Source organism: Cherax quadricarinatus, chromosome 39 (assembly GCF_038502225.1).
Source record: "Cherax quadricarinatus isolate ZL_2023a chromosome 39, ASM3850222v1, whole genome shotgun sequence".
NCBI classification, from domain to species: Eukaryota; Metazoa; Arthropoda; class Malacostraca; order Decapoda; family Parastacidae; genus Cherax; species Cherax quadricarinatus.
In genome coordinates, this window is record NC_091330.1 from 24,418,820 (window position 1) to 24,437,913 (window position 19,094).

The window sequence follows — 19,094 nt, forward strand, 5'->3', positions numbered from 1 at the left end:
TGTGTGTGTGTGTGTGTGTGTGTGTGTGTGTGTGTGTGTGTGTGTGTGTGTGTGTGTGTGTGTGTGTGTGTGTGTGGTGTGTGTGTGTGGTGTGTGTGTGTGGTGTGTGTGTGTGTGGTGTGTGTGTGTGTGGTGTGTGTGTGTGTATGCGTGCGTGCAAGTAACATTATCACTACTTCGACTCTTTTAAAAATACCCGCCAAAATACAAACATCAACAAATACATAATACATACCTAGTGTTGTATCCCGTCAACACATAAACTTCACCTGTCAGGCTAGTGACTGACTGCTGAAAGAAAGGAATAGTTAGAATTTATACATACTCTTCTTAAATGGTCATTTTCTTAAGTATGCTCTATTTAGATGGTCATTTTCTAAAGTAGCAAATCCTGTTCGCTTCCAAAATTTATAATATGTATTTAACAATTACTGTCTGCGGTTTTTCAGTTAGCTTCTGGATACAAAAATTGATTTTGTTGTTCTCCCTCAGTTCGTTATAGTGAGGCACAAAGAATAATTAATTCACCTTGAATAAGTTACTAAATCATAGGAGCTCTCGTTCTCAGTATGAAATATTTCACACTCGCACACATACTCATGTTTACACACACTCAGACGCAGAGGCTAGTACAGACACACACACACACACACACACACACCCAAACACGTTGCGTCTTAAAAAAAAGTGCAAATGAGTAATGTTGTCTTTGGAAAAAATTTTAAGATAGGGGAAGATAAATTTTCAAACACCTGGAAGATGGCACATATGTAACTATATGCAAAAAAAAAGGGTGACAGGGAAGATCCTTTAATATACTGGCCGGCTTCACTAACAAGTGTTGTATTTACGGAGACTTTCCGAGAAGTTTTAATGGAATTATCCATGAAAGGCTAATTTGCAAACTGCAGATTATAAGAGGGATTAAAGGTGAGTTATTGCAGTAGATGAGCAACTTTTTATTTAAGAAGAAAATCCCAACAATTAGAGAAAAATCTCTGCATGGGAAGATATCACCAGTGGGGTGCCCCAAGGGTCTGTACTTGACCCAGTAATGTTTAGAGTTTATATAGAGAATTTACCAAAGGAATAAAAACATATACGAATATGTTTGCAGGTGAAAATTTTTATGTGAAATTAATAATGAAAATGACTTTAAATATTTACAAGAGAGTCTGGATACATTGACCACATGGAGTGATTAATGGATCATGGAATTTAATGTAGATACGAGCCATATAATGGAATGGGGAGAACATGAAATCAGGCCACATGAAGAATATAGACTTCTCCTCCAGGATGAGAGATTGACCACCTCAAACACTTTTTTCCTCCAAAGTTGACAGACTGATTACGTATCTATTTTATTTCCACTGCTCCCCTCGTATTTGACTATAGAAGCCTACTGCGTAGGAGAAACGTTTCATCAATAATGATACTCAACTGCTGAACAAGTGTCCTAATCTTCAATATAGACGGTAACAAAATATTGCAAGAATCAGATAGGCAAAGGTATCTAGTGGTATTTTATAAAACCATATATGCTACACTTGCAAACTATACAATATCTTTCTAATATATGGACTGTGAAATATTAAGAAGGTTGTTTATTATTTATATTAGATCCATATTGGAATATGCATCGGGTGTGTGGTGTCTGCACCTGAAAGAACACAGATAAGTTAGGAAACGTTCAGTTAAGAATCGCAAAATTACTGCCAAACTCGAGTAATATGATTTATGACCACAGGTTAAAAACATTAAAGATTCCCATGTTGACTGATAGTAGGGAGAGAGAAGACAAGATAAGCACATACTAAGTCTTGAAAAGACTGGAAAGGGTAGACATTATTATTATAATCAAGGGGAAGCGCTAAACCCGGAGGATTATACAGCGCCTGGGGAGGGATGTGGAAGGCATTCAGGCTTAATTCAGGGAACTGGAGCACAGATCCAATTTCCTAAATCAAGAGCCCCTCACCAACATCAAGGAACCTTCCTTGAGGGGTGGAAAGGGTAGACAGAGATTTCTATATACCTGCAACAGGGGTAACAAGAGGACGCAGTTATAAATTGAGGAAAAATTAGAGTGGTAAAGATGGTACAAAAGTTTCCTTTTCAAATAATGTTTGAACAACGGAATGATTTAAAGGAGGAATTATTAAGTGCCGCAACCATTTTTTTTACTTGTGTGATAAATAGAATACTGAAGACGAGAAACCACGCGCATAACTGCTACTTCAGCTACAAATGGGTAATTACTCTCTCTCTGTCTCTCTCTAACCCCTCAAGGAAGGCTCCTTGACGCTGGTGAGGGGCTCTTGATCTAGGGAATTGGATCTGTGCTCCAGTTCCCTGAATTAAGCCTGAATGCCTTCCATCCCCCCATAGGCGCTGTATAATCCTACGGGTTTAGTGCTTCCCCCTTGATTATAATAATAATAATCTGTCTCTCTCTCTCTCTCTCTCTCTCTCTCTCTCTCTCTCTCTCTCTCTCTCTCTCTCTCTGTCTGTCTGTCTCTCTCTCTCACACACACACACACACACTACAGGTAAATATCAGCTAGTACACAGAGGCAAACAAATGTAAAGGAACCCTGCGATCACATATAAAGTTCACACACACACCCATCATCACTCTTCATTCTCAGTAAACAAAACATACTATTCCTAGTGAAATAAATTCATATTTGCCCTTACCCTCACAAGTTCTACCAAGAAGTCGATAACATCGAGTGTTTCCGGGTATGCCAGCGCTGCCCCGAGGCTGTTACAGTAGGAGAGAGCGCTAGAGAAGCTGTAGATGGGGTTGTACTGCGACACAACCTTGTAGCACAGACCACGGTACGCCGTGAAGTTATTTGGACAGTAGTCTGGAAGCAACCAGCGTCACATAACCTCAACACAGAGTTGACAAAGAGAAAGGAATGTGCAACGTTGAAATATTAATAGGACATGTGTGTGTACTCAGTGTTGTGGCATAAACCTTGGTAGTAAATACCGACAAGTTATCGGTATTTATTACCAAGGTTAATACCATCCTGTCTGACACTGCAACACACTACGGATATAGCACACACAGTCTAAACCAACTCAGTGTTGTAAACACCATGCGTTCACTTAGTTCTATTGAGTAATATACGATTATCACTATACAAAAAAAAAAAACTCTCTTGCAACAAACCTAAACAAGTAAAGCCACTTAATGTCACTTAATGTCACTTAATGTTACTTAATGTCACTTACCGCTTCCCGTCTACAACACTAATTGCTGGTCTATCCTTACTGGAATTATTTTTATATTTAATTTAGGCTTTCTATGTGCCAGTTGGCCAATTTGCGAATTGAATATTCTTGAAAAAAAATTATATTTTAGAGGACTGTAGAGAAACTTAATTAAATAGAGTAGAACTTGAAAAAAATCGAAAAGCATCGAAAACTGTCGTTGTTCAATTTTCACGCGTTTAGGGAACCCTTAAATACTGTGCGACTTAATGGCCAAGCCAGCACATGGATAGGTACAGTGTACGTACGCACACACGCAAGAACGTACGTACGTGTGTGTGTGTTAAGCAAAAAACAATAATAATTGCAGTACACAATAATTACTAGTAAGATACTGTATGGTTTTGCAGTTGCTCACCTGGTACTGCACAGAGGGCGAAGGTGTCATTCCTGTAGCAGTTCTGTGATCTGGCCACAATCTGGTTACCACTGACGGTCATAGCTAGACATTCCAAACCGAGTCCTCCCTGTAAACAACAGCCATATGTCAATGCTCTTTTCTCATTTGTATATTCACATATCTTCGTATCTTGATTATATTACTCTCAGCATTACAATGTAATAATTACTTTATAGACATATATTTATTTAGTCAATTTTATGTGTTTCATGGCTCTCATCTACACGTTGGTCAATAAGACTGCAGTTCACCTGCACATTAACATCAAAAATAAATTAATTAAAAATTACTTACTGAAGTAAACTTGGCTTTAAAAAAACTATTCTTGAGCGAAACGTTGTCTAATAAAGATTTTAAGCTCTCACTGATCGAAACGTTAAGCGAGACAGCAAAGCTATGCATTCTATCAAAAGTTTTAATGCTTTCATTTAATCACAAACGTGACTAATTTACCTGGAGGTCATTCCGGGGATCAACGCCCCCGCGGCCCGGTCCACGACCAGGCCTCCCGATGGATCAGGGCCTGATCAACTAGGCTGTTACTGCTGGCCGCACGCAGTCCGACGTATGAGCCACAGCCCGGCTGATCCGGCACTGACTTTAGGTATCTGTCCAGCTCTCTCTTGAAGGCAGCCAGGGGTTTATTAGCAATTCCCCTAATGCTTGATGGGAGGCTGTTGAACAGTTTTGGGCCCCGGACACTTATGGTGTTTTCTCTTAGTGTACCAATGGCGCCCCTACTTCTTATTGGCGGCATTTTGCATCGCCTGCCCAGTCTTTTACTTTCGTAGGGAGTGATTTCTGTGTGCAGATTTGGGACCATTCCTTCCAAGATTTTCCAAGTGTAGATTATGATATATTTCTCCCTCCTGCGTTCCAACGAGTACAAGTCAAGTGCTTTCAAGCGTTCCCAGTAGTTAAGGTGCTTGACAGAACTTATACGTGCAGTAAAGGATCTCTGTACACTCTCTAGATCTGCGATTTCACCTGCTTTGTATGGAGATGTTAATGTACAGCAGTATTCCAGCCTAGAGAGAACAAGTGATTTGAAAAGGATCATCATGGGCTTGGCATCTCTCGTTTTGAAAGTTCTCATTATCCATCCTATCATTTTCTTTGCACGTGCGATCGTGGCACTGTTGTGATCCTTGAAAGTGAGATCCTCAGACATTACTACTCCCAGGTCCCTTACATTATTTTTCCGCTCTATTGTATGGCCGGAGTCAGTAGTATACTCTGTTCTAGTTATTATCTCCTCCAGTTTTCCATAACGGAGTAGTTGGAATTTGTCCTCATTGAACATCATATTGTTTACCGTTGCCCACTGGAAAACTTTGTTTATATCTTCTTGGAGGTTAACCGCGTCCTCAGCAGATGACAGCCTCATGCAGATCCTAGTATCATCCGCAAAGGATGATACGGTGCTGTGGTGTATATCTCTGTCTATGTCTGATATGAGGATAAGGAATAAGATGGGGGCGAGTACTGTGCCTTGTGGAACAGAGCTCTTCACTATGGCAGCCTCCGATTTAACTCTGTTGACCACTACTCTTTGTGTTCGATTTGTTAGGAAGTTGAAGATCCATCTCCCCACTTTCCCAGTTATTCCTTTAGCACGTATTTTATGGGCTATTACGCCATGATCGCATTTGTCAAATGCTTTTGCAAAGTCTGTGTATATTACATCTGCATTCTGATTTTCTTCCAGTGCATCCAAGGCCATGTCATGGTGATCCAGTAGTTGTGAGAGGCAGGAGCGACCTGCCCCGAACCCATGTTGCCCTGGATTGTGCAGATTTTGGGAATCCAGGTGATTTGCAATCCTGAAGATGTTATACTTGATAAACACTATAACAGAAAACGTTAAGAGGTAGAATACGTATTTCAATTTTTTTATCTAGTTTAAGCACTACTAGCACGGATGTAAGATCTTGTTCATGTGATGGTTGTTCTTTAAGAACAGTCGAAATAGATCGTACTTTAACTACGGGGTAAATATGATTTTTTTTTTTTTTTGCAGTGGACATTTTCATCTTATGATAAATAATGTTACAGTGATTTCATAGATGTATCAAACCATACCACGGGTGGGGTTTGAACCCGCGGTCAGAGTCTCAAAACTCCAGACCGACGCGTTAGCCACTTGACCAGCTAGCCACAATAAGATTCGTCCAACTAGGTATATTTTTACACCATAGGAAGGTTAGCACAGGCACCTCTGTGACCACAAATGCAAGTTTTTACAGACGAATCTCCAGCTAGCGTGGCCGTGACGAACTCTAGCTCAAGTCCCCTCAAAACCGTCAACATAGATGAATCTTTTTGGGTATCTGCGACGTGTCAGAGCGGCTTAGTTTGTTTACGGAGAAAGAATACATCATTTCTAATTAATGTGTTGATGACGGATGATAACCTTTTGGTGATCCTGTAACCCATCGTAAAACAAATAAAGCTTACAGTGACAACCTCTACAGTGGCACTGTTAAAGGACAGCTTTAAACTTTCCTACACTTCAGCACCACCAATAATGAAGACAGGTCCGGAACCCGATACCATTCTCTACAAAAGCACTAATACTGGTCCGTGACTCGATACAGGTCACTCCACCACCACCTCAACTATTGTACACTAGTGCGTTACCCAGTACTTACCGCACAGGTCTCTCCAACAGCACAGGTGAACGCAGGAGGTTGCGAAACAAAGCCTGCCGAGCTTGTACTGCAATAATTACAGATTAAAACATATAAACATAAGAGAAAAGGAAAGCAATACACGAGGCCTACTGGCCCGTATTAGGCAGAACCAAAATATTTATATATTCATCTTTGTCTTTATTACTAATATTTCTTTTTGATTAGTCTCTTTATTTCAAGCAGTTATATTTTGTTAGTCCAGTGACGTGTTGAGTGTTATGTGTCAGGGTGTGTTATGTGTCAGGGTGTGTTATGTGTCAGGGTGTGTTATGTGTCAGGGTGTGTTATGTGTCAGGGTGTGTTATGTGTCAGGGTGTGTTATGTGTCAGGGTGTGTTATGTGTCAGGGTGTGTTATGTGTCAGGGTGTGTTATGTGTCAGGGTGTGTTATGTGTCAGGGTGTTATGTGTCAGGGTGTGTTATGTGTCAGGGTGTGTTATGTGTCAGGGTGTGTTGTGTCAGGGTGTGTTATGTGTCAGGGTGTGTTATGTGTCAGGGTGTGTGTCGTGTGTACCAGGTTTGAGTGATTTGATCGATTCGTCAGGAACTGCGTCCTGAAACGGGTCTTAATCCTAAGATGACCCGTCTGATGATCTCAAAGGAGATGTCGCTGTTCTGTGGCAGAGTTCAGGCTCTTCACCCCAACATTGTAGCGATATGGGAATGTCTTCCTGTTGCTTGTGCATGAAAGTGAAAAAAAATGTGCAAAAGTCTTTATTGGGATAACGTGTCGGTAACATAAGAACATAAGTTGTACATAAATGGTATAAAACACCGACAAGATGAGAACTAGACACGTGTACAAATGTTGTACGTGTTTAATTTTCAAAAGAACATATGACTGGAGGAACACTACAGCAGGCCTTCTGGCCCACACAAAGCAGGTCCTTATCAAACCCACTCATGTATTTGTCCAGCCTTTTCCCAAAGCTACGGAAGAATTTACTATAGTACTCCACACACTTATCAAACCCAGCCCCTCCCACTCTTATATTTGTCCAATCTCTTTTTACAACTCCCCAAAGTCTTAGCCTCTATTGCCTTACTCGGCAGTGTGCTCCACGCGTCGACAACTCTGAATTCGAGACACGAAACAAAACCAGCTTTCATTAGGACAACGGTTTTCTCTGATAGAGCTTAATTATAGCTTGACAGAGCTCTAAGAGAGCGAAACGTTGTTACAGTCAAGTCTTGTTACACAACGCGTGCCTTATCCTCGATACTGCAGAAAGTAAATCATCGGATCCACAAACTTCAGCTGACATGACTTAGACAATCCTTAATCACATGCAAATACTTGTGATTGTTAAACGTCTAATTTTGTTATTTATTTGTTTTTCATTATTTTTCATCTAAGAGACTTCGGCAAAGAAACAATTTCTATGAACTAAGAAGGAAAGATTGAGTAACGTTTTCATATTATTATTATTATTATTATTATTATTATTATTATTATTATTATTATTATTATATGGGGATGCACAAGCCCTATAAGCATCATACAACAATTTAGAACAACGAGGCAGACAGGTCTGATGATTCAAGGAAAAAGAGGACGGTTTCAATTCCTTGGAGGAAATTTTATATCTTAGAGAAGAAATTGAATGGAAGTTAAAGACATTTACTGAGGAAATTAAAAATATAGTCAATATAGTATATGAAGATGATGTCCCCAAATCAAATGATGTAGGAATTAATACTGATGAATGTTGAGGATGTCCCTACATCACTTGATATAGCATCAATATCAGCGTATGTTAGAGGATGATCCTACATCATGGTAGATTTACATAATGACTGTACGTTTGACTGTACATGACTGCTGTACTTCCTGAGCATACTTAATGGGATGGATGTACGTACTAGATGTGAGCGGTATAGTAGAAGGTACCAGGTGTTGCTACGCTCAGCTGATCCACACTCGTTACGTTGATTAGCGAACTGTTTGACTGGTGACATCTGCCAAGCGAACAAACACGTTACTACGATGTTTCACACTTGTTATCAGTTATTCCACACCTGTTATTTGTTATTTAACACCTATTAACTGTTATTTCACATTTTGCTTATTTCATATCTTATTTCACACCTGTTATCTATTATTTCACGCCTGTTACCTTTTATTTCACACCTGTTACCTTTTATTTCACATTAGAAGTTATTTCACACCTGTTAATTGCAATTTCATACCTGTTATCGCTTATTTGGCACTTATTACTTACAATTTCACACCTGTTATGTCTTATTTCACACCTGATACCTGTTATTTCATACCTGTTACCTGATATTTCATAACTGTTATCTGTTACTTACCTGTAATCTGTTATTTCACACCTATTACCTATTCCACACCTGTTATCTGTTATTGTACACCTATTATCTGTTATGTTACACCTGTTATGTATTTGACACTTGTTGCTTGCTTTTTTTATACCAGTTCTGTTTAATTTCACACCTGTTGCCCGTTATTTTATACCTGTTACCTGTCATTTTTAACTGTTAATTATTTTATATCTATTACCCATTATTTTATACCTACTACCTGTTATTTTATATCTGGAGTATACCTGGAGAGGGTTTCGGGGGTCAACGCCCCCGCGGCTCGGTCTGAGACCAGGCCTCGTGATGGATCAGGGTCTGGTCAGCCAGGCTGTTACTGCTGACCGCACGCAAACTGATGTATGAACCACAGCCCGCTTGGTCAGGTACTGACTTTAGGTGACTGTCCATTGCCTTCTTGAAGACAGCCAGGGGTCTACTGGTAATCCCCCCTTATGTATGCTGGGAGGCAGATGAGCAGTCTTGGGCCCCTGACACTTACTGTGTTGTCTCTCAGTGCACTCGTGGCACCCCTGCTTTTCATTGGGGGAATGTTGGTACTAATCCCTCTAAGATTTTCTAACTGTAAATTATCATGTATCTTTCTCATGTATCTTTATCAAGGGACTTCAACCGTTACCAGTAATTTAGGTGCTTTATCGTACTTATGTGTACCGTGAAAGTTCTTTGTACACTCTCCATGTCAGCAATTTCGCCTGCCTTGAAGGGGGCAGTTAGTGTACAACAGTATCCAGCCGAGAGAGAACAAGCGATTTAAAGAGAATCATCATGGGCTTGGCGTTCCTAGCCCTCATTTTTCTAGCAGATACGGTCGATACATTGTTGTGGTCTTTGAAGGCGAGTGGCCCATTTGAAGATTTGGTTAATGTCCGCTGGGCGTCTTGCAGTGTCTTCGATCGAGGACACTGTCATGACAATTCGGGTGTCATCTTCAAAGGAAGACACGGAGCTATGGCTTACATCTCTATGTCAGATATGAGGATGTGGAATACGATGGGAGCGAGTACTGTGCCTTGTGGATCAGAGCTTTTCACTGTAGCCGCCTCAGACTTTACTCTGTTTACTATTACTCTTTGTGTTCTGTTTGTCAGGAAGTTATAGATCCATCTACCAACTTTTCCTGTTATTCCTTTATCACGCATTTTGTGCGCTATTACACCATGGTCACACTTGTCGAAGGCTTTCGCATAGTCTGTGTATACTACATTTACATTTTGTTTATCCTTTACAGCATCCAGGACCTTGTCATAGTGGTCCAGTAGCTGGGACAGGCAGGAGCGACCTGCTCTAAACCCGTGTTGCCCTGGGTTGTGTAACTGATGGGTATCTAGGTGGTTAGGGATCTTGCTTCTTAGAACCTTACCTGTTATTTTATACCTGTAATTTCTTACCACTAACAGGCACGAGAAGTTCAATAATATAAATTACTATAATTACACAAATATTATATAAAAGTATTAATTAAAATAATTAGAACTGAATAAATTTGTTAGAATGAATAATATAAAGTTTTGTAAAGAACATACATCCTTTACAAATTTATAATGATAACCTGCAATGCAGTATGAAATACATTAAAGTTTTGGCAATATTTAAATTGAAAGTATATTTAAAGGGTCACACTTAGTAGTCTAATTCAAGAATGTTGGGCAATATTCCCTTTTCAGAATTAACTGTAAATATGCAGATTTAGTAATGTTCAGTCAGCTGGCTGGATATTATTAAGCATGGGGACTGACCACCTCAAATACTTTTTCTCCAAGGTTGATGGATTGATTACATCATCTTTATTTCATTTCTTCTGCTCCCTTTGTATTTGACTGAAGAAGCCTACTGTGTAGGCGAAATAAAGCTACCCAACTGCTGCACATGTGTCTTAGTCTTCAACTTGTTGGCATTTTTTACCATTTTCATCAACAGCCAGCTGGATCTACTACCTCTTTGTACTGTGTTGACCACATGTGTAAGTTTTTAAGGAAGCCTCTCAGACCAGCACGACAGGGGTGACATTTAGCTAGTTTCTTCCACGTTGTTGTCAGTGACTCGTGAAAATCACGACACCGTTTCTCCAAAGTCAGGGAATGGGCAGTGTTCGAATCCACGGTAAACCATTCCTTATGACTGGTTGGCTTTCCATGTGCTGGAAGGTAGCTCGCTCCATGAGTTGAACCCGTTATTATTTGTCTCTCCATTTGTGTTTTGACGTCACGTAATATCTTGTTCAATTTGTGTTCTGGTTATAAAATATGAGAAGATATACCAACAACTTCTCTCTCTCTCACACACACACACAAACACACACACACACACACACACACACACACACACAAACACACACACACACACACACACACACACACACACACACACACACACACACACATTCCTTGAAAATAAGCGAATTTGCAAGCATATTTTTCAGGCCAACCCAGGATTCGATCCTAGGCACCTTACCCTCCATTTAGAAAGAAAGTTGCGCTCTGACACCTTAGACCACTAGGCTACGGATACCACACAACTCTGGACAGCCAGCAGAAGCCAGCACATGTTTCCCAAGTCCGAGTACACAAGCAACTTTAATAAGCATGGTCTTACCTACTTCCTTCTCATCTACATTAATTCTGACCGCCAGTAGAGATATTAACTCTGCTTACAATCCGGGAAAACAAGATAATTTATTTACGAACATTTATCTCAGGAAGACAAGATTCAGACCCTGACACATCACCCTCCAATTGCTACTCTACGTTTCATCTGTTGTGTTAACTAGGATAACAGTGCACGAGCGCGTCTTTATTTGTTAGCTCGTCATATACTTCTTCAGTAACTTTCTCTCCTAGTTAGCAAAAACACATCTAGATATGGGAGTATATCTTCCAATGCCTTCCCCAGTGTGAATTTAATTGGCGGCTTTAATTTCTTTTATGGTATGTTGATGTCTGAGCCTCGTTTAAGTTTCCACACTGATAAATTAACACCCAAGGAATCATTTACTTTACAAGACCCCTGGAATAAGTAAGCAATGTTCAGCTGTTTGCAGCCCCGACATCAAAGCAGCACTGCTGTTACAAAAATCGGGGTAGCACTTACTTGACCCTTTAAGATGCCACTGAAGAGCTCTTAATCCAAGAAACGGGAGTTATCCTCCCATTCTTTACATTAAATCTGATTACCTCTCATTCCCAAGCATTGTATTAACCCTGCGGGCTTGACACTTCCCGTTATATATATATTAGTAATTATAAAAAGACTTACTCTAGGGAGGCGCTGACGAGACCAAGCTCAGGAACCTGCGAAGAGGCATAGACGCAAGTGTCGTTTATCATCGTGTAGCCCACAGGACACACCACTGAAACATATGATAACGTAGGAATGCAAAATAATCTCAGTCAAGTGATCATTAAATGCATAGCCAGCTAGTAGGGGATGGAAACAATAGCTCGAGGCATTTTGTACTGTCACCAGTGCTTCATCAGGAGCTATGCAATGATGCATTAAGTATATGAATTGGAGATTCTCAGAAATAATAGATGTGGTGGGCGCTATATGATGCCTCTTTTCACAATCGGGATATGGAACGCACCACATCTACTTACCTCTGGGAATTTCTACTTCCTTTAACTATTGTATCATTGCATAACTCTTGTCGATGCGCTGGTAATAGTGTGTATGACCTTAAGCCATCCCCCAGTGGCTTATTTTGCATAAAACATAAGAAAAGTGAAGCACTGCAGAAGGTCTACTGACCTAAGCCAGGCAGATTATCATACCCACCAATTTCACCATTTATCTAACTTATGTTTAAAGTTACTCAGGGTAATACTAACTGAGGCATTTTTGTCGTGGATACAAACAGCGAACTCACAACAACAGTGAAGATAACTAACATTGCAGAACAAATTGGGACAGCATCTCGCTCTGTTATCAAGTTATTACTTGAAAACTTGTTCTCCAGTGTACTTTTAATTTGTGACATCTTCGAAGAAAGAGCCATAGAAGAGGCACCTCGATTAGTATGTATGAGCACCACTGAGATTAGTATGTATGAGCACCAATGATATTAGTATGTATGAGCACCAATGAGATTAGTATGTATGAGCACCACTGAGATTAGTATGTATGAGCACCACTGAGATTAGTATGTATGAGCACCACTGAGATTAGTATGTATGAGCACCACTGAGATTAGTATGTATGAGCACCAATGAGATTAGTATGTATGAGCACCACTGAGATTAGTATGTATGAGCACCAATGAGATTAGTATGTATGAGCACCAATGAGATTAGTATGTATGAGCACCACTGAGATTAGTATGTATGAGCACCACTGAGATTAGTATGTATGAGCACCACTGAGATTAGTATGTATGAGCACCACTAAGATTAGTATGTATGAGCACCAATGAGATTAGTATGTATGAGCACCAATGAGATTAGTATGTATGAGCACCACTGAGATTAGTATGTATGAGCACCAATGAGATTAGTATGTATGAGCACCAATGAGATTAGTATGTATGAGCACCACTGAGATTAGTATGTATGAGCACCACTGAGATTAGTATGTATGAGCACCACTGAGATTAGTATGTATGAGCACCACTGAGATTAGTATGTATGAGCACCACTGAGATTAGTATGTATGAGCACCACTGAGATTAGTATGCATGAGCACCAATGAGATTAGTATGTATGAGCACCAATGAGATTAGTATGTATGAGCACCACTGAGATTAGTATGTATGAGCACCAATGAGATTAGTATGTATGAGCACCAATGAGATTAGTATGTATGAGCACCACTGAGATTAGTATGTATGAGCACCACTGAGATTAATATGTATGAGCACCACTGAGATTAGTATGTATGAGCACCACTGAGATTAGTATGTATGAGCACCAATGAGATTAGTATGAGCACCAATGAGATTAGTATGTATGAGCACCACTGAGATTAGTATGTATGAGCACCAATGAGATTAGTATGTATGAGCACCAATGAGATTAGTATGTATGAGCACCACTGAGATTAGTATGTATGAGCACCACTGAGATTAGTATGTATGAGCACCAATGAGATTAGTATGTATGAGCACCACTGAGATTAGTATGTATGAGCACCACTGAGATTAGTATGTATGAGCACCACTGAGATTAGTATGTATGAACACCACTGAGATTAGTATGTATGAGCACCACTGACATTAGTATGTATGAGCACCACTGAGATTAGTATGTATGAGCACCACTGAGATTAGTATGTATAAGCACCACTGAGATTAGTATGTATGAGCACCACTGAGATTAGTATGTATGAGCACCACTGATATTAGTATGTATGAGCATCCCTGAGATTAGTTTGCATGAGCACCACTGAGATTAGTTTGTATGAGCACCACTAAGTTTAGTATGTAAGAACACCACTGAGATTAGTTTGTATAAGCACCTCTAAGTTGTTTACAGATTGTCGATAATAACTTTATAATAATTAAATCTTTGTATCAGAGTATGTACTTCCTTCAGGTAAATTTTAGTAGTTTGGTATATGTGTAATGAATATTTATCCAATTTTGCCAAGATGGCTATACTGGTGATTACCCTGGCTTACAAAATAATATTTGCAGGAATGTTAACTTTGAGAAAATATGAGCACATATCTACTCCACCTTCTGGGCCAGCATAAGCTGATCTGAAGTGGAAAGGACATATCGTTCTTTAAATTGGGATTGGTAGATTTAGAATGGGGGGGGGGAGGGATTCAGACCAAAGCCCTAAGACCAAACTCCCTTAGGATTATACACTAGCAGGCAAAACCAACCCCAACCCGGAATAAAGACCTACTGTAGAAGTACAAAGTAGGACAGAGCACCCTAAGCTCGTTTAAGTTAGGTTTGATTTAGATAAGCTAGTTTAGACTAGGTTAGGCTACATAAATAAAGAATGGTTAGGTTAGGTCAGTTGGGGTTAAGTTGGGTTAGAGCAGGTTCGTTAGGTTTAAATTAGGTTAAATTAAATATTAGGTTTCTTCATGGGAGTTTTGTCCTTTTTGTTTTGTCCAGTGGGCTATTTATCCTTGGTGGGTTATGTCCCGCAGGGTTTTAGCCCCATACTCCTGGGAAGGGGGTGAGGAGAGAGAATTTATGGAACAGAGGCATAAGATTTATTCTCTTCAAGTAACCAGTTCTAAAAGTTTTCAACATCAAATTATATCTTTGAAGAAATCACGTTTTACTTACGCAAGAAGCGTATAACAACAAAACAGTATTAAATTTTGAGCTTCTATATAACAAATTCTTTCAGAGATTTACAACTTAGCCTTCAGATTTGTTCTATTTACAGAAGAGATCAGAAGTCACTTACAATTGCAGGGTAGGACTGGTATCATACTCCAGGTTAAGGTTTTGGGTAGGCATTTGGCGCTTCCTGTGGTGCTATACCCCACTGTGGCATTACCCTCTATCAAGCCGTCGGTACAGGTATAACTAACAATAGCCCCGACGGAGCGACTGGCAGTCATCTGTATCACTGTGGTCGACGGCCAAGTGGGATCAAAACTCATCACGGCCGGACACGCATATACTGGGGAGAGAGCAAAGGCAAGACTTATTGTACATGGAGTGTTACTTGGTGACTTACTGTGTGTAATGTTACATGGTGACTTACTGTACATAGTGTTACTTGGTGACTTACTGTGTGTAATGTTACATGGTGACTTACTGTACATAGTGTTACTTGGTGACTTACTGTGTATAATGTTACATGGTGACTTACTGTGTATAGTGTTACTTGGTGACTTACTGTGTATAATGTTATATGGTGACTTACTGTGTATAGTGTTACTTGGTGACTTACTGTGTATAATGTTACATGGTGACTTACTGTGTATAGTGTTACTTGTTGACTTACTGTGTATAATGTTATATGGTGACTTGCTGTGTATAGTGTTACTTGGTGACTTACTGTGTATAATGTTACATGGTGACTTACTGTACATAGTGTTACTTGGTGACTTACTGTATATAGTGTTACTTGGTGACTTACTGCATATAGTGTTACTTGGTGACTTACTGTATATAGTGTTACATGGTGACTTACTGTATAGTGTTACATGGTGACTTACTGTATATAGTGTTACATGGTGACTCACTGTATATAGTGTTACATGGTGACTTACTGTATATAGTGTTACATGGTGACTTACTGTATTTAGTGTTACTTGGTGACTCACTGTATATAGTGTTACTTGGTGACTACTGTATATAGTGTTACTTGGTGACTTACTGTATATAGTGTTACTTGGTGACTTACTGTATATAGTGTTACATGGTGACTTACTGTATATAGTGTTACTTGGTGACTTACTATATATAGTGTTACATGGTGACTTACTGTATATAGTGTTACTTGGTGACTTACTGTATATAGTGTTACATGGTGACTTACTGTATCTAGTGTTACTTGTTGACTTACTGTGTATAGTGTTACTTGGTGACTTACTGTATCTAGTGTTACTTGGTGACTTACTGTATATAGTGTTACTTGGTGACTACTGTATATAGTGTTACTTGGTGACTTACTGTATATAGTGTTACTTGGTGACTTACTGTATATAATGTTACATTGTGACTTACTGTGTATAGTGTTACTTGGTGACTTACTGTGTATAATGTTACATGGTGACTTACTGTACATAGTGTTACTTGGTGACTTACTGTATATAGTGTTACATGGTGACTTACTGTGTATAGTGTTACTTGGTGACTTACTGTATATAGTGTTACATGGTAACTTACTGTATATAGTGTTACATTGTGACTTACTGTATATAGTGTTACATGGTGACTTACTGTATCTAGTGTTACTTGTTGACTTACTGTGTATAGTGTTACATGGTGACTTACTGTACATAGTGTTACTTGGTGACTTACTGTATATAGTGTTACATGGTGACTTACTGTATATAGTGTTACATGGTGACTTACAGTATATAGTGTTACATGGTAACTTACTGTATATAGTGTTACTTGGTGACTTACTGTATATAGTGTTAATTGGTGACTTAATGTATATAGTGTTACATGGTGACTTACTGTATATAGTGTTACTTGGTGACTTACTGTATATAGTGTTACATGGTGACTTACTGTATATAGTGTTACATGGTGACTTACGGTATATAGTGTTACATGGTAACTTACTGTATATAGTGTTACTTGGTAAGTTACTGTATATAGTGTTACATGGTGACTTACTGTATATAGTGTTACTTGTGACTTACTGTATATAGTGTTACATGGTAACTTACTGTATATAGTGTTACTTGGTAACTTACTGTATATAGTGTTACATGGTGACTTACTGTATATAGTGTTACATGGTGACTTACTGTATACAGTGTTACATGGTGACTTACTGTATATAGTGTTACTTGGTAACTTACTGTATATAGTGTTACTTGGTAACTTACTGTATATAGTGTTACATGGTGACTTACTGTATATAGTGTTACATGGTGACTTACTGTATACAGTGTTACATGGTGACTTACTGTATATTGACTGTTACTTAGTGAAAGATTCTTAATTAAGGTGGTGACAGATTCCTCGTATGACAAAGAAATGGAGAGAGAGAGAGAGAGAGAGAGAGAGAGAGAGAGAGAGAGAGAGAGAGAGAGAGAGAGAGAGAGAGAGAGAGAGAGAGAGAGAGAGAGAGAGAGAGAGAGAGAGAGAGAGAGATACCACCACCCACCCCCTCTCTCCTGTGAACATTATTGTAAACCTACAACGCCTTCTCTGTGATGACTTCACATCGCAAAATAGCAAGAATTTCGACGCTATCTGGCTATTGTCCCACTAGTTACTGCAGTGTTTGTAGGTACCTGGAGTTTACCTGGAGAGAGTTCCGGGGGTCAACGCCCCCGCGGCCCGGTCTGTGACCAGGCCTCCTGGTGGATCAGAGCCTGACAAAATACTTCTTAGATGTAAGAAGCCTACTTGTTCCAACTACTGCCACACAGATTGCATTCCAGAAGAAGAATTCTGTTGCAGCCAGGTTGAAAATCTCAGAAAAATGAAGGATATTCATACTCCTGTGGTATATGTGGATACAAACCTTTCAAACCTCTTTACCTGACCTGTCTTTTATTTTCTCTTCACCTTTTCACTTGACCTACCTTCCGTTCTTACTTTACCTCTTCACCTCACATGTGCTCTGTTCTTACTTCACCTCTTCACCTCACATGTGCTCTGTTCTTACTTCACCTCTTCACCTCACATGTGCTCTGTTCTTACTTCACCTCTTCACCTCACATGTGTTCCGTTCTTACTTCACCTCTTCACCTCACATGTGTTCCGTTCTTACTTCACCTCTTCACCTCACATGTGTTCCGTTCTTACTTCACCTCTTCACCTCACATGTGCTCTGTTCTTACTTCACCTCTTCACCTCACATGTGTTCCGTTCTTACTTCACCTCTTCACCTCACTACCTCTTCTACCATTATCTCTCTGGCTCGGCTGTGACGAAATAATATTCTATAATGGTTCTAACCGCCGTAAAAAATGTACATTCAATCTGTGTTTTTTTTTAGCGAATTTAGAACACAATCTGAGATGAAAAAATACCTTTTACAAACATTTAATGCAGGGGGCGGGGGGTGGAGCCCCTTTCCTTTACTACGAAAATTAACATTTTTAGTGCAAAAACTGAGGATTTTCAGAGATATTTTTTTTCAAAGCAAGTTCTTTGATAATTCATTGCTATTTGAATTTGAGATGGTCTAATTTAATTTGAAAAAAAAAAAAAAAAAAAAAAGAAGCTAAGTATATGCTAGTTTCTCATACTGTAAATTCTGTACTATTTTGAGCTCCATATACTTCATATAAAAAAATCGGGCCTTTCTAAAAGAAGTGAAAGTTTATTTTACTCCTCCAGAAATGTGTCACCCGAACTCCCACGCACTTCAAAAATTCCATTCACAGTGGTTAGTCTCCTAAATCTTTCTTGCCTCTCTCTATATGTCTATCAACAATATTTTCCACTGTTCTAACCTCTTCTAATCCTCCCCTCCTCCTCCTTGCCATCGATTTTATGGCTTAACAGGCAAAAGTGAATACAAATAGGAAGTGCGTCTGTCTCGCGCTCAGCAGACGGAAGATCGAGCCATGCAGCTGAATAACCCACGTAAGTTTACCACTTAACATGGACTAAACAAAACAAAATTATGGACTAATAAAAGAAGTTAAATTTGAGTCTTACTGGCATCGTAAGTGCTGGGACGGACGGAGATTGTAACTTGGACGAAGGAGAGAGAACCCCAGGTTATGCCACTGAACCACAACGTTACCTGCAACGTTTAGGTAAGGTCAGAGATTAGG

The 19,094-nt window shown here is 39.4% G+C and overlaps 1 protein-coding gene across 1 annotated transcript in view; it reads right to left on the reverse strand.

The window, feature by feature from the left end:
* The window catches only part of LOC128696403 (uncharacterized), a 120,554-nt gene that overhangs the window by 15,346 nt on the left and 86,114 nt on the right, over positions 1–19,094 (reverse strand). The window contains exons 9-16 of the mRNA XM_070092243.1: positions 18,976–19,063; positions 15,080–15,298; positions 11,973–12,066; positions 8,241–8,336; positions 6,337–6,403; positions 3,644–3,752; positions 2,701–2,873; positions 236–291 (exon numbers count right to left, since the gene is read on the reverse strand). Of these exons, the coding sequence (XP_069948344.1) occupies positions 236–291; positions 2,701–2,873; positions 3,644–3,752; positions 6,337–6,403; positions 8,241–8,336; positions 11,973–12,066; positions 15,080–15,298; positions 18,976–19,063 (902 nt within the window). The remainder of the gene's footprint in view (positions 1–235; positions 292–2,700; positions 2,874–3,643; positions 3,753–6,336; positions 6,404–8,240; positions 8,337–11,972; positions 12,067–15,079; positions 15,299–18,975; positions 19,064–19,094) is intronic.